Genomic DNA, 24,703 nt, shown 5'->3' with positions numbered 1-24,703 from the left:
GTTTATTTTGTTTACAAAACTAAATATTTACTTTGCTCAGTAAATATTTAGCTTTCTAATAATTAAAGAATGTTTAATTAGCAAGCCAGCTTGCAAAATAAAATGTTTAGTTTGGAACTAATGTCTTTAGCTTGTAAACTAAACATTTAGTTTAAAGTTAATGATAATTTGGAACTAAATGTTTAGTTTGTAAACTAAATGTTTATATTCCTAATTCAATATTTTGTTTAAAACTGTGATATTTATTAACGAATGAATAACATGGTGAAAATATGACTTTGAAAAATAATCTATTTTTTTCTCTTATGACAGTCTAACTATATTTAGTTTGGAGTGTAACATTTAGCATGCTAATTGAATTATTGCTGTTAAATTGTCACTCTGTTACTTTACAAATGGCACACCATAGTCCTGTTCTCACTCTCAGTAATCATTTCTTTAAATATCTTCTTTTTTTTTTGTTTTTCCTCACAACATGTTTCTGTGAAACAGAACATGTTGATTACACAATATCGCTTTGTGTCCAAAAGCCAAAGAAAGAAAAGAAAACAGATCTACAGATGGAGAGCAGGAGGAAAAAAGAAGAGAAGCTGTGAGGTGATGAAGAGAATGGGAGGAGAGATGATGCAGAGTGGGGAAAGCAGTGGGAGAGCTAAAAGGTGTTTAACTTGAATGAATCACAGCCTGCCTAATTGTGAGACAGCGTAATTACAGCGCTGTCCAGCAGGCTGTCAACTTCTGCATTAAAGCAAAATTAGGGGGGAGGACGAGGACAAGCCGTTATGTCTCCATCATGACTGAGTTTTCTTTAACACAACAGACATTTGAGGCTCAGTTTGCTTCTTAATGAGGAGAACAAAGGTTATAATAGTTCTGAGGTTTTTTTTATTATAGTTTATTTTATTTTGTTATGACTTTTGTCTAATTCTGACAGTTTTAATTAGATTTTAGAGTGAGTTTACGCTCCATACTCCTCCTGGTGGCATATTTATTTGAAAATGTTATCTTCTGTGGAGTATTCACTGATACAATGCAGTACTTGAATTTTACTGGACAATAAATTGTCCCAGAAGTTATTGCGATAAACAATAATATTGTTGTTTTGAAACCATTTTTAAGTAATATAACAGTAATAGCACAACAATGCAAGAACACATTCACAAAGACCAATAACTTGAAATTACAATGAACATGTAACACTGGAACTGGAAGACATTTAAAAAACTGACACATGCTGCAGATTTTTCATTGAAGCCTTTTTTAAATAAAATACTAAAAATACATTGAAATATGCAAATAAACAAATGATTCAATCCCTTTTTAAAATAAGAAAATAAACAGTTTATTGCCTAAAATGCAACATCATAGCTTTCCTTTATTTGATCTGTAGGACAGGATGAATCTGCAGATGAAATAATTCTCAAAAGCTCAGCCCTTTTTCCTCTACTTCATATCAATTCAGTGTAGAGCTGATATGTTAATATTTTTGGATTAACTGATGCTTAAAAAGAGATTTGTCTTTCACAGATTTTCAACCAGGTGAAGCTAAAACTACCACCTGAGGAGTTCTGGGTGGAACATATTTATAAACATATTTTATCCTAAATGCAAAGTATATGAATTTTCCATAAAATACTGCTCTGAATGTCATGTTTTAGCAAATGGCATTTTCTGTGTCCAGTTAGTCGAATACTAAATTATTTGACAATTATATAAATAATCAATATGATTAATTGTTTCAGTCCTACATTAAATCATAACTTCTGATGGTCTGCAGGAAAAAAATGCAATAAAATATTTCTTGAAATGTGCTGCTCACTTCCAAGAAAATAATAAATAGTCCCAAAAAGACATTTAAAAAATATTTGTTCATGCATAATTACAATGCTTTTTGTTTAATTGTTTGTGAAACTTTTATACAATGCTGCTTATTATGAATTGTTTTTAAGTTTTCATATTAGATTTGAAGACACACAGGTTTGTTTGCATTTATGCATTTTTTTCTTTACTGATTAATGGCCCTTCTGGTCTTCCGTACGCTTCAGTTTTCCTGCTAAATGTGAGTTTGTTTTCTCTGAATCTCAAGAAATTTCTAAAATAGATCAGTGGGGCACGGATTAGCACTGAATGAACAAGCAGGAAGATCGATGCCAAGAGAGACGAGCGAGAAAAACAAAGGCTGAGAGACAAAACAAAGAAAGGACAGAAGAGAGAGCACAGCGAGCCGAGGAGAGTCTAATCCAAGCCTCATGCTCTAAGCTCCTCCATCATCTCTGCCATCGCTCTGAAGCAGCTGATGATGAGGAGGATGATTCATATCTCACTGAGCCTTCCGGTTTGCATCACCGCTAATCATTCGTGCGTTCAATCAAGTTGTGGGGACGTAAATCTGTTGACACACCAGCCTGATATGCTTCCTTTTCTGGGAGGCGTACAAGCAAACCAGTTGATTTCTGCTATGTAGATTATCTTAAAGGTGGCCTATTATTCTTCCTTGAACAGGTTAGAATAGGTTTATGGCCTATACAAAACACGTTCATTTCATTTTTCTCACAAAAATCCTTCTTAGATAATGAGATTTTAGTCTGCTCAGTTCAGAGCTCCTTTCAGAATGAACAGTTTTATGGTCTCTGTCACTTTAAATCCAAATATTCTGCTGCTGACCATGCCCCCCAACTCAATGTTTACACTCGCATGAAAATAGCTGCAAACAGATGCACTTTTATACAAACATACAGCGCATTGTAAAGTGCATTTAGCTGTAAAACCAGCTGACCAAATGTCCTGGAACTCAGACTAGGTTGCTAGGTAACGGGTGGAGTTCCGCTAGGGTTGCTAGGTGACGGCGCGGAGGGACTTGGCATTCTGCAGGTTTTTGAAACATCTCATATTCCAGGACAAACATTAAGTTATCGCAGGAAAAAAACCCGGGTGTTTTTTATTTTTATTTTTTTCAAAAACTCTACTGCTGTTTTTGGAAACAGTTGAGACCCACCGGCCTGCTTTCTGTGTTGCCAGATTTGTCTGCTTTTGAACACGTTTGGCTGGAAAAACCAGCTACAAATTCAAAAGATCTTAGTTGATTCCAAAGAGAAATTAAATGCTGTTGTAACTCATATTACCATATTTGGGAGGGTAGTTAAAATTTGACAAGTTTCTAGAAAAGTTTCAGAGAAAAATTCTTATAAAATAGTTGTCATTGTGTGGCAGAAAAGAACAAATGTTTTAATAAAATACTGTGTTATTGCACTTATTACTTCAATTAATTTTGAAATCTCTCCAAGATGACATCAATGATTAGTCACTGGTTAATCAAGTGTCACTGTCTAGTATTTTAAAACAGAAATCCCAGGGCAGCAGCATGAATTAAAAGGACATATCAACACAAAAAACTCAGGTTTGATTGGGTTCAAAGAGTCAAGTCCTTTTTGCAGCACTAGTGGGATCTGGTTCTAGGCAGAATATTACAACTATTACAAAGGACAACCAAAAATGTCATGGGTTGTATTAGAATTTAAGATTTGTGCTTGTTTTTTTTTGTGTTTTTTTTTGGAGTTGGGCAGCTTTTACATTGTTTTTAGTTTGGAAACAGTCAAATCTGGCAACCCTGCCCCCTTTTAAGCTGGCGTTATATTTCAGAAAATGTATGTTTATTAAAGCAATGTCCTGTTATGGGATGCAAACAGAGTGAATATAGCAGTGACTCTGTGTGTGTGTGTGTGTGTGTGTGTGTATGTGTGTGTGTGTGTATGTTGGGCTTCAGGCGAGCTGATGAAACCAGGTCACAGAATTGCAGCGAGAGGCTCCGACCACAAAACACAGTGAGTCACTGGTGTGTTTATCTGGTTTTCACTGATCACAGGTAGCCTAGTGACACATCGGTTACATCAGCACATGTGACTGCGCTAACGAGGGCACATCAGCCGGCGAGCGCACAAATAAATCCTGGATTTACTGTAACATCAGGCACGCAGACGGCAGATTCAATCCCACCAGGTCCTGACTCAACCTTTACCTCCGACCTCCCGGCTCAGGTTGCAGAAACATCCCAAAAACTGGCAACACTAGAAACACGCGCCGTCTCTAGGAAGTAAGCCAGATCCTCCTTGAACCAGTTTTCCTAAGTGCTTTCACTTTGCTCCGAGAAACAGAATTGCAGCAATTATCCTGTGACTGTTTCACCTCTCAGGGTTTCTCCTGGAGTTCCTCAAGGAAATACCCTGCTGCTCTGTTCTGGGACACTCATGCTGAAGCTGTATGGCGCTGCAGGAATCTGGGTTAGATGTTTCTGTTGATGTGTGTGTAAGAGAGCGGAGAGCCAGGCCAGGCTAAAAGTGTATGCAGAGCAGGGTTATTCTGGAGGGACACAGTCTGATCTGCGCCATCATTCTTCACATCAGGAACCTTAGTTTGTACATTACAGTAAAATTCAAGCACTTTTCAAGTTTTTAGAAGGATTGTTTTCAAACTTTCCAAGCACCACGCTTTGGTATGACATTATATTAGGGCCACTGTAGTTTGAAAATAAGGAGGAGTAAAATTCAGACACACCTCAGAACAGGAGGCAAAGAGGAGCCTGTGGAGCTACAATAATGAGAAATTCAAATGATCACAGTTCTATTTTAAGTAGACCAGAGCTGAAAGATTAAAGTGTGAAAAAGTCTCTATGTCCACTTTAAGGAAACCAGCTGGTTGAACATGGGTAATGTAGCCATTAAGGGACAGAAATGATCAGCCAGAATACTCAGGTAGGCTGTGCAACTGTACAGGTGTACCTAATAAAATGGCCGGTGAGTGAATATGTCCCAGCTTGCCTCACAGACCAAGTGAGGACATAAAATGTCTCATCGTCCTCTGTTTCCATCTCCAACTTCACAAACTTTCTAGGTTTGAGCTTATGCGCTTAAAACTGGCAACAAAGTGACATCCTACTTTAAACAAGGACACTGTCTGTCCCCAGAAATGTGTCAAGGCTTTTTTTTTTTTTCCTTTCTCATGACCCTGTTCTCATAATATCAGAGCAATGTCTCCCTCAGCAGTCAGAAACTGAGGTTTAACACGATTAATGGCAGTGCATATGAATGTGAAAAATGTCAAATCTGTGAGAAAGAAACGAAGCTGAACGATTCGACCTTTTATAAGATAAAACAGAAACATAGTTGCTATAGAAAGTGACTGATTTGATTTGTTTTTTAAATTTCTTTTCTCTTCATTGCATTAGCTCTTTTCTAGATTCTGGTCATAGTGGCAGCATGTTGGAGTAACACTCTTGTGTTTTCTCCCTCTGGTTTTGGACGCTGTGCAGCTGCAAACCCTGCTCTTACTTTTCCACTTTCGGACAGCTAACATGGTGCGTAACCATGACAACAAGGTGTTTTCACAACCTGTGCCACCTGAAAATAACTCCTGAACTACAACCCCCAAATCCCAGACAAGTTGAAGTTCATCTCTTCCATCAATCACAACGGGTAGAGACTTAAAGAGGAGCAGCAAAAGCAAATGAGATAAATTAGCATGCTTGCTAGTAACCATTGGTCAGAGGCCTCTTCTGATTCGCTGCAACACTGACTGCTACTGGAGATTCTTCCTGCCCACATCATCAATATCCACATTGACTCTTTGAAGATTATTAGATGACAACATTTCATTTCCCTTTGGGACAAATAAATTATTGTTAAATTGAGTAAAAATCTTTTTAAAAAAAAGTGATCAGAGCTCGTTCATTTCATCTTCACACACTAAAAAAACACAAAATCTTATCAAGTACTTCTGGTCTAATTTCTAGTGTAAATATCTTAGCAAACTTAGAAGTAACTTCTCATCAAGATATATATAAGCTTGTTTTAAGTAAATAATTTGAAAAATGAAAACGTTCTTGTTCCATTATTGAGATTATTTCACTGAAAACATGAAAAAAACTTGTTATAAGTGAAATAATCTGCTACTGAAACTACTACTTTTTCCATTAATATTAAGGATTAAGTTAGTTTCGTCTTATTCCAAGTTTATGAACATATTTGCACTTGAAACTAAACCAAAACATCTTGGTAAGATTTTGTGTTTTTGCAGTTCAATCATGTTCAGCAGAATAATATTCCTCACAGTTTATTTTTTTATTATTATACTTCTTGTTTTTTGTGATGTTTAAATTTCTCTGAGAACTTTCGTTCTGTCTCCATCTTCATTCTGCACTCCTGAATCGTTTCACACACCAACTCCATGACCACGAGGTCAGAGATGCAACACATTATTACAATTGATCTGCTCCAAGGTCAAATGCTAATCCAATAGCAGAGCTAACCCACTTTCAGACAGAAGCTTCATTCACCGTCTCCGTCTGCTGTCACACTTTCAAAATCTTCTGCTTCTGTTTTCTCCTCCTTATAAGTGAAAAAATCTCCCAGGAAAACTAGTACTTTTTCAAAACTATTAAGGAATTATTCACTTAAAACAAGCTCCTATTTCTTGTTAAAACGTTACTTATAAGTTAGTTTTTTTCTTATTTTAAGTGTAATAAGATATTTCCACTAGAAACATGCCCAAGAATACTTTGCAATGTCTTTTTTGTTTTTGCAGTGTAGTACAAATGTAGTACAGATACTTTATGTAAAATGTAGTGGAATAAAAGTCGAAAGTACACAAGAAACCATCTACTCCAGTAAAGTACAGATACATGAAAAATGTACTTAAGTACAGGAACAAAGTACTTGTTGAAAAATAACTTGTTCACATCTAATCAGTCTCTCTGGTTACGATTAGAGCTGGACAATAAATCAATAATACATATTGCAATAGACACATGATCAATATCAGTATGTAACATGCCTGAATATATAAAATAGTCACTGAACTCTGATCCAAAATCGCACGGCATTCTGGGGGATGTAGGCAAAGGAAAAGCTTTAGATAAGCAACTACGGCATGAACTAACTCACTCACTCTGGTTACCTAGCAACAACCTGTTGAGCAACTTGTAGCAGCGGTTTAAAGTTTCCACACTGTGCCTCATAACTGCTTAAAAATAAAAAAGCAACGGCGGAGAGAAAACCGTAGAAGAAGAGGAAAGGCCACGGCCACCAGTTTGGCAGGATTTCAGATTATTTAAACAAAAATCCAATCTAATTATCAATATCGACAGATATGAAATGCTTACATTGCGATATGGTTTTCATCCATATCGTCAAGCCCTGGCTACGCTTTAAAGGCAAGTCACTAAAAGTTTCTGCATCATAGCCTGACCTCAACAACAGTCTGAATGCCTTCGATGCCACCAGGCTTCAATATTAATGTCAATCTTTATCTTTAGGTTCTGGGACAGTAAATTAATTCCTCCTCTACGTCCTAAATGTTGAGCCTCATATCTCACCCTGAAGCTGTTAGCCGCTGTGAAGCAGGTCAGGACAGAACCATTAACCCCAGATGTGCTCAGCGTTTAGCTAAATGGGAACAGGCTCCAGTACCGTCTTGCTTCGATTGCCGCCTCAACCCTCCTTAACCCTTCGACCCAGTTTAACCCCGAGCCTGATCTTATTCTGTCACCGATTCAAAATATAAAACGAAATGGAAGAAACATGATCCAGGAGGCTGCAGGACTGTTTCCTCTCAATCAGGACGCTGCAGTTAGCTTAGCATCGCTAATAAGCGAATGTTCAAGTGTTCAAGGACAGAATGAAAGTAAAAAGGGTTATTGGGACAATTAATTGATTAATTAGATTAAAATACAATAATACAATATTAGAAATGTATTAAGTCATGAAAATAAACAATTATATTAATGCTTTAAATAAGAAAATAAACATGTGAACCACCTGACTTAGCATAAATACTGTGTAGGGTCGATGTGTTGATTAATTTTTGGATTAACTGATTAATAACTTGAAGCAGAAGTTTCTTAATAGGAGATATTTTTTTCATTTATTTTACAGAATTTGAACTGGATTAAGTTAAAACTGCCACCTGAAGAGTTCTGGGAAGAATATATTTGCAGATAAAGACGTTTTTTTAATTTTAAATGCAAAATTTTTATTTTGTACAGTTTTGGCTTAATTTCTGCTCTGACTGTGTTGTGTTTTTCAGTAAATGGACAGCAAACAATTAATCGACTACTAAATTAGTTGATGATTTCACTAATCGACTTATCACGATTAATCCGATTAATCATTTCAACTGTAAAATGGATGGTTTCACTTTTCGCATTGAAATGTTGCAACATCTGCAGTCTAGTTGTGAATGTTTCTGCATTAAATCTCCCTATCTGTATGTTTTATATGGTTCTGTTTCATCTTAATGGTGTATTTGTAGAGATTTGTGATAAATGAAGTTATTAGAAGTGTAGCGGAATACAAATATTAAAGTTCACAAAGTATCTTCAATTGAAATTCACTGTTAATATCTCACTAAGAGAAAAAACTTCAAAGATTGGGCCATAAGGAGCTTTTTTAAAAAAAATAATAAAGAATAATCTGATTCATAAAATCACTTGTTTTTGTTCTTTTATGAAAATACTGAAAGTTTTGGTTCAATCGTCTTTTTCCCTGATGTCACTGCAGCTGCATGAGAAACCTTCATGTTCTCAAAGAGCAGGTTTTAGTAAAAGCTGGGAGTGTGTTCAGTCTTTTAAAGTTGTGCTACAGAACGTTGTGTTGTGCACATAATCATTTCTGCATGTGCTCAGATTTAAAAGGGTACACCGCATCCTCAACCGAAACGGCTATAACAAATATTCACAGACCATTACAGCTCTTCTGATTAACAATGCACCACTCGCACATGGCAGCTTACATTTTTCATTTATTTGGTAATCTAATCAAAATAGATGGCAATAAAAACGTTGCTTTGACTTATTAACGACAAAGTACTTGAAGAAATAGCAGCTTTGGACTTTTTGAGTCATTTTATTTCAGTTTGGCTTAAAGGCAAGAATTTCTACAAAAAGTACACTTTGCAAGAAGATTCCATGCTTTCTCTTCATTTAAATTTCTGGGGACATGGGCGTGGCCAAGAGACAGAGGGGCGCGGCCAAGAAACAGAGAGGCGTGGCCAAGAGACAGAGGGGCGTGACAAAGAGACAGAGGGGCGTGACCAAGAGACAGAGGGGCGTGGCCAAGCTTACCTCTGCCTCTTGGCAGAGCGACGCTGATGAGCAGAGGGGATTAAGAGAGAGAAGCACTGCTGCCAACTTAGAGACTTTGTTGCAATATTTAGTAACTTTTGAGATTCTCTAGTGACTTTTTCAAAAAAGTAATTAGTAACAAATCTTGCAACTTTTCTCTATAATCAGAAACTTTGGCTGCGAACATGAGAAAGCACCAGTCGCTAAGGTATGCTAAGGCTAGTTAGCATGGCCACAGATAATGGCAGATAAATTGTTTTCCTGTAATGTCTCTGTGCCAGTAGCACATTTAGCAGCGCATTTACAAAGCTGATTGACAGCGCTGTGTGACAGACATCAACCAAGCTGAAGAATTGTAGAACTGCACTCTATATTTGAGAATTAAACAAATATAAACAACATGTCACAAAGAGATGGCATCATCAAGGATCAATTTATACAATTTATCTGCAAAAAAAACTAATTTAGGTTGAAGTTCAACAAACTGTGGTGGGAAATTGTACCATGTGCTATGTGGATGTTGTGGTGTATTTTTATTGCTATTTTTTTCATGTTTTGTATTTATTTGCAAAGCAAATTCCCCCTTGGGAGACAGTGAAGTTATTTGATCTGAAAGTTAGAAGCATTTCTAGATGCTTGTGATGTTCCCCTAGTGAAGAGCATCAGACCTGAACAGGAGGATTTGGTCCGGTCGTTCTTATTTTACGGTAAAAGCTTTAAAGTAAAATGATTTTCTGAGGATTTGCCATTGAGATTTCTCCAACCAAACCAGAACCAGTCGGACTTCCTACCTGGACAGAGCGATCTCGGCCTTCTGCCGGGCGATGTCCGCCGCCTTCTGGGCCCCCTCCACGGCTCGGTCCACCTTCTCCCGGATTTTGCTGGCGCGGAGCGGGATCAGGTTCTTCCGCTTGCCGCTCACCAGGATGTTCTGCTTGTACTTCCCTTCCTCCTTGGTGCCGTCGGGGAATGTGGTGCAGCCGTAGCCGTGCCGCTTGTTGCTCAGCCACTCGCCCTCGTACTGCAGCCCATCGGATCGCCGACTCACACCGAATCCCGTCCGTTTGTCGTTCTTCCACTCCCCGCAGTACGTCTCCGTCGCCGTGGCGTCGACGTCGTCGTCCGCAACTGCCAACTCCGCGTCTGCGTCTCCGAGGCTGGAAAGGGCAAAGGTCACAACTGTTTTTCTTCTTATTTTAAAACCATTTCTTATCTGGAAAAACAAATACGCTCATCCACACAGGGCCGGCCCAAACCTTTCTGGGGCCCTGAGCAGGTTTTCATTTTGGCCCCCCACAACAACAAATCAACACCAGGTGCTTCATCAATACTAAACTTCTCCGTCTGTGTCACAATAACAAATTTTGCAAGGAGATAAATCGTCCCAAAAGTTACTGTGATAAATGATCATGTTATTTTGAGACCATTTTCAAGTAATATAATTGTAATGGCAAAATAATGTCAGAACACATTCTCAAAAATTAATAAACTTTAAATTTTAAAGAACATTTACCACTGGAACTGGTTACCACCCATTCCTAACAAATGCATTTTTACTCTGAATAAAATGTCATCTGTAATTCCAAGTATTTAATGGTTTTAATTGCTGATTCAGGTTACCTGATGGTGGAGTTGATGTCCGATGCAGCCGAGGAGACGGTGCTCATCCCAGCCTCGCTCCGAAACGAGCTCTGTTTGGACCTCTGCGACGCCAGAGAGCTCCTGGACTCGGACTTCCTGAGCTTGAGGCCGGACAGGATGGACCTCCGGAACAATCCTCCTTTCCTCTTCCCCTTCAGCAGCTCTGCCTCGCTATGCGCCGTCAACACGAAGCCTCCGCGGGACACAGCGGGGCTGCTGCCGCTGCTGCCCGTGCTGCACATGGAGACGCTGGTGGTCAGAGTTCCCGGAACTGTGGGCGGGCCCGGAACCAGGGCGCCCGTTCGGTCCAGCAGCGCGGTTCCATTGCTGTGCTCCGAACCAGAACGGAGAGAGTTTATGGAGGTGCGTAAAGGAGAGCGGATGACGGCCGCCATGCCGTATGGAACGCTCTGCCGGACGCCATAGCCGTGACGCATCCCTCCAACCCACTGGCCCTGAAATGTTCCTGGAGGAACAGACCAGAACAAACACGGGTCAGATGATAAAATACAACCAGAACACAAGAAACACTTTGAACTGCCATAAACAGGATGGAAACCGCTGGTTACCGACTTCAGACTAGCCGTGTTTCCGTCACATTTTTATGAGCATGCTGAAGTGTCACAGTGGAACTACGGCTTATTAGGATCATTGTACATGGAAAAAAAGAGCAAATTTTCACCAAAAAACTAAGAAACTTTGAAATTAAACTGAGAAATTTTTCTGAAAAATTAAAATTTCTAAATTTGAAAAGTCCAAAAATGTGCTAAAAAAATTCAGAAGTTTCATCTCATAAATTGTCTAGTAAAAATCAGGGACTTTCTGGATTTAAAAAATTGTAAATTTGCAAGAAAAAGCTGAAATTATGAGAAGTCTCAAACATTTTCTAGAATAAACGTGGAAATTTATGTTTCAAAAGTTTACAAGAAAATTTTTCATACTTGGAAATTTTCTAGTTTTATTTCTAAAAGATTTCTCAGGTTAATCTCGAAATTTCTGAGTTTTTTGGCACAAATGTTTAACTTTTGAGCTTTTAAAACTCAAAATTTCAGAATTTTTTTCAAACACATTTTCAATTATTGAAACTAAGAAATTACAAAAAATTTTCATACAAAATTTCTGAGATTAATCTCAAAATGTTTTGGCTAAAATTGAATCACTTTTCCCCCCTTATTTAGTAGTTTGAAGTTTGAAAAAAGTGACTATCCACAAATGTATCGTTTGTTATTGGATGTAGACCAAGATGTTCCGTTGTAACAAATAAGAAAAAGTAACTGCAGTAACCAGCATTCAACCTAAAGTGGGCAGCACTGAGGCAGTTTTAGGCAAACTATTGCAGAACTAAAGAAATTGTCAACTAATTTGCACACAAAGACAGCACAAAAACAAAAAAGAAAACAAAGGCATAAAATCAACTATATAAAACAAAAATAAAGTTATTGTTGCAATGAAACAGATTACCTTCTGGCTTTAATTAAAAAAAAAACAAGCATAAAACAAAGTTAACAAAAAGGAGAATATTGTGAGTTTGGCAGGAGAAACAAAGCATCTTGTTTATTTATGATCATTAAATTAAGCTGAATATTTTTGATTATTATGTGTAAGTTTAATTTTTTCAGATTTCTTTGCAAAGTTTAGAAGTTCTTGTCGTCACACTCCCTTCATTCATACCATTCCTGCTGCAGAACAATCCCTGCATCTCCGAGTTGCTGGAAAGTAGGCCATCAGTGTGTGTGGGTGTGTGTGTGTGTGGGTGTGTGTTTCCAGCTTTCCTCTCTCACACACTCTCCAGCAGAAGTGTGTGTTCCAATCAGAGAGCAAGCGATCCATCCCGCCTGCCAGCCCGACCCCTCTGATGTAACAGCACTCTGATTCATTCAGGAGCAAACGCACGACTACATGCCCATATAAGGACTGCTTCCACGTCCTGCGTCTGCATCGCAAACAAACGGCTCCCTGCTGGGCTCGAGGGTTAGGGAAAGCAGGAAGTGGTGAATGGAGCCAAACTCACACACACTGATCCACGCGCCAAGCAGTGCCAACTTCAAACCTGCCCCTGTCATCGGAAAGATCTGCCCCCATACCTGCACACACACACACACACACACACACTCACACAGGGCCTGTGTCAGAGACAGATGGGCAACACATCTGGCCAGCCCTTTGTAATCATGTCAGCACACAGATGTACGGCCATATGAGAGACGGATCAAAGAACGCACACACATACGTGAGCAACAGCTTAATGAGATTTTATCAAATGGATGCTTTACTGCTGGAGCAGAGCCAGGAGGAAGAGGAGAAGAAGAAGAAGAATCAGGAAGAGGAGGAGGAGGAGAGCGCTGACTGTGCAGCAGGAAACCAGACAGGGAGCTAAGCAGAGTCCTGGATATTAGGAGACAGTCGGCACGTTTGTTAAAATAAAAACACTAAAATCAAGAAAAAGACCACATCTGATCCTAATATCTGACTATTAGGGGTTTTATTATGATGGTGTGTTACACAGGGGGAAAAAAGGAGGAGTAAATTTCTGCCAAAAAGTTTCAAGTTTAGTCTCAGAACATTTGTAGAATTATTTTTGGTAAGTTCTGAGTTTCAGTAGTAGAAAATTTACGCCAAAACAACAAAAAAAAAACATGAAAATTTCAGTTTCAAAATTTGAAAAGTCTTTAGAAAAAAAAGCTTGACATTTTTGATCATATCAGAAATTTTCTAGAACAAATTGGAAATTTCTGAGTTTGAAAACACAAAAATACCTGAGAAATGTTGTGATTAATCTCAAACACTTTCTGCAACAAGTTAGATATTTCCACGTTTCAAGAGTCAAACATTTTCTAGAAAAATTCATTCATCTTTAGTCCCACTGACTACAGCAACAGTGTCTTCACAGACCTGCCTACAAAATCAGTCCTCCAGCTGCAGCTGATCCAGAACGCTGCTGCTGGAGTTCTGACTAAAACCAGGAGGATGAGAACATCACCTGGTTCTGAAGTCCCTACACCGGCTCTATGTAGCTCAGAGAACAGCCTTTAAAATACTGTCGTTAGTTTATAAATCACTGAAATATGCACCACAATACATTATAGATCTGCTGTTGTCATAAACTTCCAGATCCCTCAGGTCTTCTGGTTCTGGTTCTGCTCTGCATCCAGAACCAGAACTAAACGTGAAGAAGCAGCATTCAACTCTATGCACCACAAATCTGGAACAAACTTCCAGAAAACTGTAAAACAGCTGAAACACTGAGATCCTTTAAATAAAGGCTAAAACCCACCTGTTTAGAGCTGCTTTTGAAACATTATAAATGAAACATTAATCAACATATTAGATGTGTAGTGATGAAATTGCTTGACAAAATATAATGTTTACTGGTTCACTGTGTCTTTTATGACTTTTTGTGTTTTTGATGCCTTGTTGCTGAAATGTGCTACACAAATAAACTTGTGATGATTTGAAATATGACAAACTTGTGAATTGTTTTTCCAAAGGGCTTTTCTGCCCTCCTGAAGTCAGGCTCTCCCGGGTGCCGCGGTGCTGCCGACGGCAGGACTTGCAGCCTGATCAGCTGCCAGCAGCGAGTGCAAATTAGGGAATATATGTGAGGCAGCGTGTGGGCCGTTGTTGCTTCTTGGAAGCGTTTACTCTGAAACGTCGGAGTAAATGAAATATTTTCTCCGGCTGCTGATCGCTCTCCATGGTGCTGAAAAATCAGCAAGGAGCCGTTTCTCATCGCATTCAGGTCTGCTTACAGTTAGAGCGATGTGGCTTAAAAATAAAATCTCCGACTTGTTTCATGATCTGAGCTCTGATTTTAATTAGCTAAAAAAGAAATTACAAATAACTGAAAATATTTTCAAAACTTGGCTTTTATTTCAATCAACCCCTCGGTGAGTTGTATGATGGAGTATCAGGGCCAGGATTCAAGAAAGTTTAATTACAACAAAATAATCATGATATTAGCAAAAATAACGATACAATTTTACCATAAATTTCTAGGAAAAGTCTTTTTAATGAGGAAAAATGTCAAAAAGGTGCAGAAAAATATACAAAATTTTGACAAATTTCTGAAGAAAACCTTTGAAACTTAGAAATGTCCATGTTTTTTCTAGAAGATTTGAGATTGTTTTTGACAGAAATGACCAACTTTTCAAAGTAAGAAATGTTCTAATTATTTCTAGAAAATTTCTAGCAAATTTTGGACTTTTCAAACTCAAAAATTTCTGAGTTTTTTCTAGAAAATTTACCACAAAATTTCTGAGTTTTTTCTAGCCAATTTTCAACCTTTCAAATTAGGAAAGTTTCTTGTTTTTTCTAGAAAATTAACTTTAAAATTTCTGATTTTTTTGGCAGAAATGTACAACATTTTTTGTTTCTCCAGTGGCCCTAATGCGCCATTGCTTTTATATTTTATAGTAGGGTTGACTGGAATTCAAAGTCCAAATAAACAGAAACTGTAAAACCTGTTTGTCAAACAAGATGGCCGCCCTCTGAATTATGAAAACTCATGGAGCGCATTGGTGAAAAAAAATCCAGATCTTCAAAAGCCAAACATTTCATTAATCAATAAAATTGATTCATCAGCCAGCCTTTCTTACAGTTCTGTGGGGAAAATATGAATCTGCAAAATGAAATCTCTGACAGGACAGAAACGAGGCAGTGGTACATCAGGTCATCTTCTCTTTACGGTCGCGAACCCATCACTGCTGCGCTGACGTAAAACAGACCTTTTCAATGTGACAAGGCTTCAACCTCTGGCCTGTACAGTTGTGAGGAGAATCCGCTTCGCAGCTCACCCGTCAAAACAATTTCCCTGATTTCTGCCTGGAGGCCCCAGTGGAAGACGCTGCTAAATCATATGGGCCTCAAACCGGGCCACTGCGTCTGCAGGCGCGAGGTAGTCACACAAAAACACTGACAGCGATGAGATCAAGAATGTAGAAACACTGAAGCGGTTGGATCACGTGCCAAACAACAAACACGCTTCCTGTTTGAGTTAAAAACCATCTGAAGGTTTGTGTTTCACTGAGGATGGAAAACCTGTCAAATTCTTTAAATATGGTCTTACTCTATACTCTAACATTTCATTCATCAAAAAGCTTTCTGGTGACGCAACTTTGGAGTTCAGTCTCGTCAGAACAGCGTTTTCAAAGCAGAAGCCACCAGGGGGCGCTGTGGGGGCCTCAGAAAGTTGGAGAGAAGATGAAGAAAAAACTAAAAATAAAAAAATGAATCGCATAAACTTCTAAATCTTTTCTCAACATAATTTTTGTTTTATATTATTCAATTATATTTTTAATTAAATATATGTTCAAATAATTGACTTAAGTGTTATTTCTGATTCTCATTTTCTGATTGGCTGCCAGGGAAATTCATTCAACCCAAAAGAACCTGACTACAAAAAACATAAGAGCTATGAGAATAAAATAAAATTTGATGTGAATAATATAAAATATTACATATTTTTTTATAATCAAATGTTGAAAAATGGCATTGTCTGGTAATAAAATCATAGTATTTTATCCGATAGTAAAATTTTACGCCACAGAACTAATGGCATCTAAAATCAAATTATGACATAGCATTATGCAAAATGAATGGAATAATTATTGAATAAAAACATTCTAAAGGTTGATGTTTCTCTATGCATGTTGAAGAAACATACGTATAGAAACGCATGTACAGAATGTAGGTGTCTGTAGGTAATGACACCTACAGATCATGATCTGTTACTGTGCAGAGGGCGTTAACGCCCATTTGGGGGGAAGTGACATGGAAACGTTTGGAAACCCTTGATTCAAACAGCCTCCTGGGGACCAAAGAAAGTTTAAAGTTCAGAACTGCAGAAGCCATTTTAATGAGAGGTGAATCTAAAGAAGTACAACAAACATTTTAAATATCCAAAATAAATAAACAAAACAACAGAAAAAAACAAATAAAATGAATTGTGAGTCTCTGGAACCAAAATTGTCCTTCAAGAAAAGGGTTTGTTGAGACCAAAGCACCAGACTGAAGACTTGCATCATCCAGTTTCTGGTAAAAAGAGAAAAACAATAAATTATGCAAAAGGAAATTAATGAGCTTGTTTTAGTTTATCATGCAATTAGACGTACTTAGACTGACTGACTTACTCACTTCTTCACCTTTAAGATATTAACAGTTTGTTAATGGGTCTTATCAGTATATTCTGGTCCAAAATGAAAATGAGTTTGACACCTCTGCTCCAAGGGGGGTGAAAAGTTAATAAAATGTAGCAACAAAGTTGATAAGTAAGCGACAGTGTTTGGCCACGCCCCTCAGTGTATCTTGGCTCCGCCCACTTTGGTGGAATTTTTCAAACCATGTGGGGGCGGGGCTAAGCTTTCACAGGACAGTTAGTTTAAATATAAAAAAAGTTAACAGTTCAAGGGGTTTGAATAGAAAAGAACAGAAAAGGTGAAACATTTTCTTATTTTTACTGTCCAGCTGGCCCTGCGTCAGCAGAAGCAGAGGACACGCTCCCAGGATAAAGATCTGGATTTGTTTAATGTTTCAGACTGCTCTGCTAATCCTCACTACAAACACCAAACCACCGTTACGTAAGCTGAGCTCTGCAGAGGAGCAGCAGTGGTAGTAGACGAGGCGCGGATTACGACTGGAAAACGAGGACGTCACAACAGAATCCAAATAACTTTCAGGTTGTCGAACTTCAGCACTTTTCACAGAAAACTTCATAAAGCATCAGATAGCAAGGATTAAAATTCTTCAGTTTTTTTTTTTTTTTCATTCTTTTAATTTATGCATCATCTTCAAACCTGAAAACATTACTGTGGGATTGAACAACGCATGATGGGTGGGGAGATAAATGTGTTGTTGAGAAACTGTGGCTCTGAAAAGAGGGAAGGTCAGTCTGAAGCTAAACCTCGGTTTGAGACTTTTATCCGTTTAAGAGCTTTTCCATTGGCCTTTTTTTCTGTCCGAGTCTCACAGATTTCTGTTTAGGGATTAAAAATATGCTCTGAAATTTCATGAAAAAGACCCACCAAAACAGTCAGTCCCGTATATATTGCTTAAAGTAAGAAGATTAAGATTCCCTGCATAACCAAGGGCGATGAAATCTGCAAACAGAAACACTAACACTTTATTTTTGAGGAAATAAAATCTTTTATACAGACAGTATTTCTCAAAGTTAGCATCCCTGTTGGCAGCTCCTGCATTATTTATTTTTTTTGGCCAATTGCTGCATTTCATTTGGTGCAAACTGCATTTTGCTGGAGCAGCTTGATGCTGATGAGAGGAAAATATGTTGCATCACCAAAAACACGTGACAGAAAAAGTGGAATCCGCTTATAAAGCTGCAGCTGGAACCAAAGCTTTTTAAAATAAAAGTAAAAATGTAACAAATTAATTACTAATAAATAATTAATGAAAATGTCCCAAAAATATGTATGTTACTGCTGTATGACAATGGTAGCAATAATAAATACATTAATGTATATAAATAAGTTTATTTTTATGCAAATTGTTTATATTTTTTGTAAAGTTTTTACTTAATTACTGTTGATTGTATTGAACTTTCAGCAAATTGTCTTTTTTTGGAAGTCTGTATACTTCAGTTTACAGTTAATTGATTACTACAATAGTTAACAATTCTTTCAATAATCGATTCATTGGGATTAATTTGATTAATTATTTCAGCCCTACATTGAATTTTATTCTGCATTTATTTACCAGTATTACCATCAGTTACATAATAATTTAAGAACATTGATATAACTTGTTCTTTTTTATTTTATATTTTAGAAATAAAATCTATTTACTTTAATAAACATTTTATACTTGATATTTAAGTAACTGTAAGACTATAAGAGACAATATAGTTGAAAATAATATAATAATAGTTGCAGAGGAGAATAAAGTTAAAAACAGCCGAACTCCTGGTGTTTATCATTAATCTGGAAACTGTACAGAAAGCACAGAGGTTAACTACCGGAAATGTGCCAATTTCCTGAAGTTGACGATCTGATCTGTACCAGGTAAAGTGGTTAAGAGGATAAACTGGTAAAGAATAAAGGGATCAGTCATCATTCAGACCGAGAAGCTGCTGTGACGGCATCGTCAGAGGGAATATTTTAAGGAACGGACTGTGGTCAGAACTAAACACCCACTGCTGTCTCCACTGAACACAATTAAAAGCAGTTGCATACTGATCTCCGCATTTCCTCTAAATTTGACTCTTCTTCAGGTTTCCAACTATCTCTCTGTGTTTTGCAGGAACATCAAGATTTTAACTTTCTGAGAAGCTTCAGTCTAAGTGATGCAACAGCAAGCAGTTCTGAGGAAGTGCTGATGTGCAGCGAATTTAGTTCAACAGGCGTTAAAGACAGATGTTCTGGGGAAGAGAAAAAGGTAGATATGTCAAAAATATACAGTAAAATTTGTTTCCTAGGATATACCAATGCTGTCCACCATGGCTAAAACTTCCTGTTAGCTAAAATGTCTGAACCATCTCAGCCTTCCAACTTTTTCCCCAAACATCCTGACATATTCATTTTAATCCTGTCCCTAACTGTGTAGATTTAATCTAAATTATCCACAAGACTTTTAGGCAAATATTCTTTGGACTGACAAAATTGAAAGTTTTTCGAAGATGAGCGTTATATCTGGTGTAAATTTCACAAGCAGTGTTTCCATCAAAGTTTCTTTTACACACATTTTGAAGTGTCGCATTAGAAAAGGTTACTAGAAACAATAAAATTCAAAATAAAGTATTTATGCTGGCTTAATGCACTTTTTGGCTTTTCTGAAAAAGAGTTAATGCACTGAAAGGGAGATGGAAATGCATAAGATGAATAAACTATAACATTTACTCACATTTCTACTAATCTAGAACTGGAATGTTCTGTAAATCTCCAGTATATTCAAAAACAATTCTCATTTAAAACCAGAATTTTCTGTATTGTTTACAGTAAATCTGATGTATCTCCACAAGCTTTTCTTAAAAACAGAAATTCTGTCTTTTTTGTGCTAAAGTTCCTGTATATTGACAAACACTTATATTATTTAAAAACCAGAAATTTTCTGCATTTTTACAGTAAATGTCCTGTATCGTCACAAAAAGACTTATTTGAAAACTGAAATTTTCTGTATAAAGTTTTTACAATAAATCTTCTGTATATTAACAAACATGATATAATAGAGCAACTAAAACAGGAGTTTTTAGATGCTTCTAAACTGAAACACGCCAGACTTTGTAGGTATCTGCAGCAATCTAAATACTTTTCCATGTTTTCATGGCAACATTTTGTCCTGCGATGTGTTTTGAAGCGAGTTTCTGTTGTGTGACATGAGGACATTAGCTGCTCAACGCAGCTGTAATCTGCAGGAGTAACCGCTGTTGTACACAATGACAGCTGTAATCTCTCTTTGTGACTCCATTTCCCGCTAACGTGATTACTGAATCTGTGCTGTCTTTTCATTTATCTACTCCGCTGCCTCTCCGTGCCTCTGTGTCTGCGCTTGGTAATCAGTCAGCTTAGCTCTTCGTCTCGGTAAACACCCGGAAGAGATCCGGCCAATCACAGCCAGAGCTGGCATACCGGGCAGCCAATGGAGGCAGGGGACGCTCGGTCCCTCGTGACACGGTGACCTGCTGCACGTCGGCGAGCGTTGCTATGGGAACGCTGCTGCACATAGCTGCTGCGTGGAAATACAACGGAGCGAGGGAGGAAGCAGAAAGGTGGGAAGATCATCGGGAGGGAAGCTGCTGTGGGAGTTTCCTGGAAATGTTTAGTCAGGTTTGCAAAGTCTGGATTCAGGAGAAAAACTGAATATTTTGATTTACAAGTCTGAATATGACTGGACTCTGAAGGTGCAACTTTAAAATGCATCCGCCTTATTGACATCAAAAATCATACAGGTATTGGTGAGCAGTTTTTCCACACCCATTGCTCATCTTCAAGTTTTAATTTGCCAAACTGAAATTATTTAATATTATTTTTAACAATCATCCTGAGTTCTTATGGTTTTATAATTTAAGCAATGTCTAAAAAGTTAGTTGTTGCTAACACCAACACAGTTTAGCAGCAGCTAATGCCAAAACTTGAATTCAGATTATACAAACAAGAAACATACGTGAACAAAATAAAACATGGAAAGTAGAGAACAAGATGTAAAAGGGAGGTTAAGTAATGACAAAATTAAATTGGTGCTTGAGGGTTGTCATGATTTTGGGGGGAAATAGAGCGAGAATGTGGGGAGAGGAAAGAGTATTTGAAGAGTCTTCACACTCTTCAAAATAAGAGCATGAATATCAACAGCTAGCTACTTGAATAATTCTTAAAATAAAACAGCCAAATTTTAACGCAGATACTGAACTTTGTTAAACTGAAAGTTTACAAAACAGCCAAGTAAATTATCGTTTTAGAATTTACGCAAAAAGTTTGCAAAGTTAGCTAAAATGCTAAAGTGTTAAAAATTAGCTTAGATTATTAGGACATTAGCTAATTTTAAAGTTAATGTAGAAAGCCTTTCTTCATTAATAAAGTAAATCCTCATTTTCAAGCAGCATTTTTTTTATTTAAAAAAAAACTGAACAAATCTGTAGCAAAGTGAGTAATTTTTTCACCCAGCTGCTACGTTGACTCTTAAATCTAGTAAAAGTTTTATAGGTGTATTTACTTTTCATTTTATTTCTATATTGGACTACTTTCAAGAACCAGAACAAATCTGAGTAATTGCTGACAATGTGAATCAAAGTCTTGCTTCAACCATACTGAACTGATGGCAATAGGGAAAGTACGATGTTTTCTTCTTAAAAGTTTGTCTAAGAACTGGTAATAAGGTGCATTGAGGCTTAGTGGAGGTCAAAACCCAACACATTTCTGCAGAAATTTAAAAAAAGCATAACTTTCATGGAGAAAAAGTCAAAATAAAGATGGAACTGAAGATAACTCCATGCACAGCAATTAATTCAAGATTATCTCACATGTGAATAAAAACAAAACAGATCTATATTCTGTTTCTCTTCCAGGCTTGTTCTATTTAAAAACTTCAGTTCCCCAAACAGAAATCTTACCTCGCAGATCTATATAAAGGAGTTCTGTTATAATAAGGACACTGTGTACCACTGGAGCTAGATAAACACTGATAACTAGGCCAATCTCTGCTGCATTTACCGTATGTGGGTTCAGATACTCAGCGAGCTGAAGTGACTCTCCAATGCGTCTCGTTTTATCAGGACCATATTTGTCGGTGCCGTTCTTTCTGTAATGATCTCACTCATCTCCTGATTAGCGAGTATCTTGCATAATCATCAGGATAATCATCCTCCCATCCATACATCCTTCCATTATCAGTTCATTATCCAGCTGCTCCTTTCATCTATCATTCCCTGCAGCTGTTGGTCCATTTCTCCCGTTTTTGCCCTAAATCAACCCCTGAAACCAGTCCGCTGTGTGGATTTCATCAGGACTAAACGCTGAGCGCTCGTGCTCGGCCTTCTAGTTGTAGAGTTATGCAATGAGGCTTTGGCTGGATGTCTGCGGCTGTCAGCTCATCATCACGCTTACAAACTTTCTGCATGCACAGGTTTTGCATGTTTCTGTTTAAATTATATCTGAGAATCTCACAGAGAGAGACTGAACTGAATCGAGTTGTGAAGAGAATCAAAATCATTTCAATTTCATGGCGAATGTCACGCAGATTTAGATCACGCAAATGAAATGAGTGATTTCATTTCAGATTTCTAAGAGGGAAAAATTCCAAAAAGAAATCAGATAATTAAACAAAACACATTAATGCTTTTGTTGCAGGATATCAGACAAAGCTGCAATCTGGACGAAGCTTTCAACTTTAAGGATGTAGAATAGAATAACCTCTAACTTGTGTTTTTATTATTCTATTCTACATCCTTGAAGTTGAAAGCTTCGTTCAGATTGCAGCTTTGCCTGATATTACGCAACAAAAGTATACTGCTAAAACAGCTTCCACTGGGTCATTTAATTAATATTAAGATATATTTGGTGTTTGAAATATTAAAATAGGCAGTTTAAGAGAGATTCTGTCTACTGTACTATTAGAATTAATCATGATGGGAACCACTAAATAAAAAGCTAGCTGTGCTAACCCTAAAGCGCCAATAATAAACATTAAATTCTGCTAAAGTGCGATGCAGACATGGTATTTAGTGGAACCAATGCTAAAGTACTGAGATGCTGAATTCAACCATGTTGTTACAAACCATTTATCGCAAGGAGAATAAAGTAGTAATTTTACAAGAAATTCTACCCAAAAAGTAACTAAAAATTAAAACAAGGAATGTTGAGCTAATTGTGAAGTTACACTTTGGATTTTCAAATAACGCCTGATTGTTAATAAGAATACAAATTATGTCAGTAGCTGGACTGGATTGTGCAAACAGCAGAGACTATTTTGAAGAAAGAATTACAGAAACAGAGCTGCTAATGTCACATTCTGGAAACTCACCATAGCAACTTTAAGATGTTTTTTCTGGCAAAATTGCATCTTTTTCACCTATTATTATGACTGTAAATATATATCATTGTAGCAAATTTTACTGGACCATAAATTACAGAGGTTATAGCAATAAACGATAATAATGTTGTTTTGAGACCATTTTCGACTGATGTAATGGTGAAGGAGTAATAATAATACATTGTCAAAAATGAATAAACTTTAAATTCTCATGAACATACAACACTGGAAGTGGAAGACATTTTAAATAAACAAAAAACAACAGAAACAACAAATAAAATGAATTATGAAGTCTCTCTAAACAAAACTTTCCTTTAAAATAAGAGCTGGTTGAGACCAAAGCACCAGATAGAAGACTTTTCTCATCCATCTTTTGGTAGAAAGAGAGAAAAAAAGAAACAATAGATCATATGGCAAAATATCAATTATAATGGAACCTGGATCTGGTATGAAAATGTTATTTTTAAGCCCCGCTCTACCCAGACCTTCTTTTCTCGTCCCCTAATGGACGAGTGAAGGCCTCGGAGTGCAACACGTCTGAATGTTCAGGCTTCAGAAGAAAGACGTAAAAAATTAAAGCTGATGTTAATATTAAATTGCACAAGCTGCGCTGATGTAACATGTTGGCTGTGTGTGAAAGTGTGTGAGTCGGAGTGACTGTGTTGTGGTGCAGAAGAAGCACGGATGACCCCAGATGACCCCTGGAGAGATTCCTCCCACTGTGCATCTGCACCCAGCCTGTCAGTCAGATGGACTTTTTACTGAATTTCAGAGATTTCACATGGACAGCTCATTTCACACATCCTCACAGTTTCAAAACACCCACAATGCATCTGTCCGTGCGCCTCTCTCTCTCTCCCAGCGATTAGTGTAATCAGATTACTTTTGTTCAAGTAACGAGTAAAGTAAGGGATTGCAATTGCAAAAAAAAGTATTAGATTATGGTCACTGGCGTGCGAGAAGACTACGTTAGGAAACCGTGATTTCGTTTGTGCGTTGTCATGGTAACAGGCAGGAGTGTGTGGAACAACAAAGAGTGTGGCAGAGTATAATGGTGTGTTAGCGCCACCGTAGATAAAAATAAAAGGAGTAAATTTCTGCCAAAATACTCTTTTACAATTTTGAGGTTAATCTCAGAAATTTTGTAGAAAAAACTTGAACAATTCTGAGATTCAAAAGTTGCAAATTTGCAAGAAAAAAAAACCCTATTATTTCTAAAATTTTAGAAAAGCTTTGAAAATTCTGAGTTTCAAAAATTCAAAGTGTGCTAGAAAAAATTCTGAAATGTTGAGATTGAGCTCAGAAATAAACAAAAAATAAACTTAAAATTTCAGAACATGTTTTAACCCAAAATTCTCCAGATAAAGTCAAAAACCCTGCAGCTTTTGTAAAGTTTGTATTGAAAATATATATATATATTGCCTGATTTTATTTTTTGCTACTTATATAAATTATTTTCATTTTGGTTCTTAAAATACC

The 24,703-nt window shown here is 37.3% G+C and overlaps 1 protein-coding gene across 1 annotated transcript in view; it reads right to left on the bottom strand.

Moving 5' to 3' along the window:
• The window catches only part of jph3b (junctophilin 3b), a 40,784-nt gene that overhangs the window by 13,272 nt on the left and 2,809 nt on the right, over window positions 1–24,703 (bottom strand). Inside the window, exons 2-3 of the mRNA XM_007553200.2 lie at window positions 10,733–11,219; window positions 9,904–10,269 (exon numbers count right to left, since the gene is read on the bottom strand). Coding sequence (XP_007553262.1) covers window positions 9,904–10,269; window positions 10,733–11,219 — 853 coding nt within the window. The remainder of the gene's footprint in view (window positions 1–9,903; window positions 10,270–10,732; window positions 11,220–24,703) is intronic.

Source organism: Poecilia formosa, unplaced genomic scaffold (genome assembly GCF_000485575.1).
Source record: "Poecilia formosa unplaced genomic scaffold, Poecilia_formosa-5.1.2 Scaffold55, whole genome shotgun sequence".
NCBI classification, from domain to species: domain Eukaryota; kingdom Metazoa; phylum Chordata; class Actinopteri; order Cyprinodontiformes; family Poeciliidae; genus Poecilia; species Poecilia formosa.
Note: the sequence above shows the minus strand (reverse complement) of the source record. Positions and strands in the feature narration are given on the sequence as shown.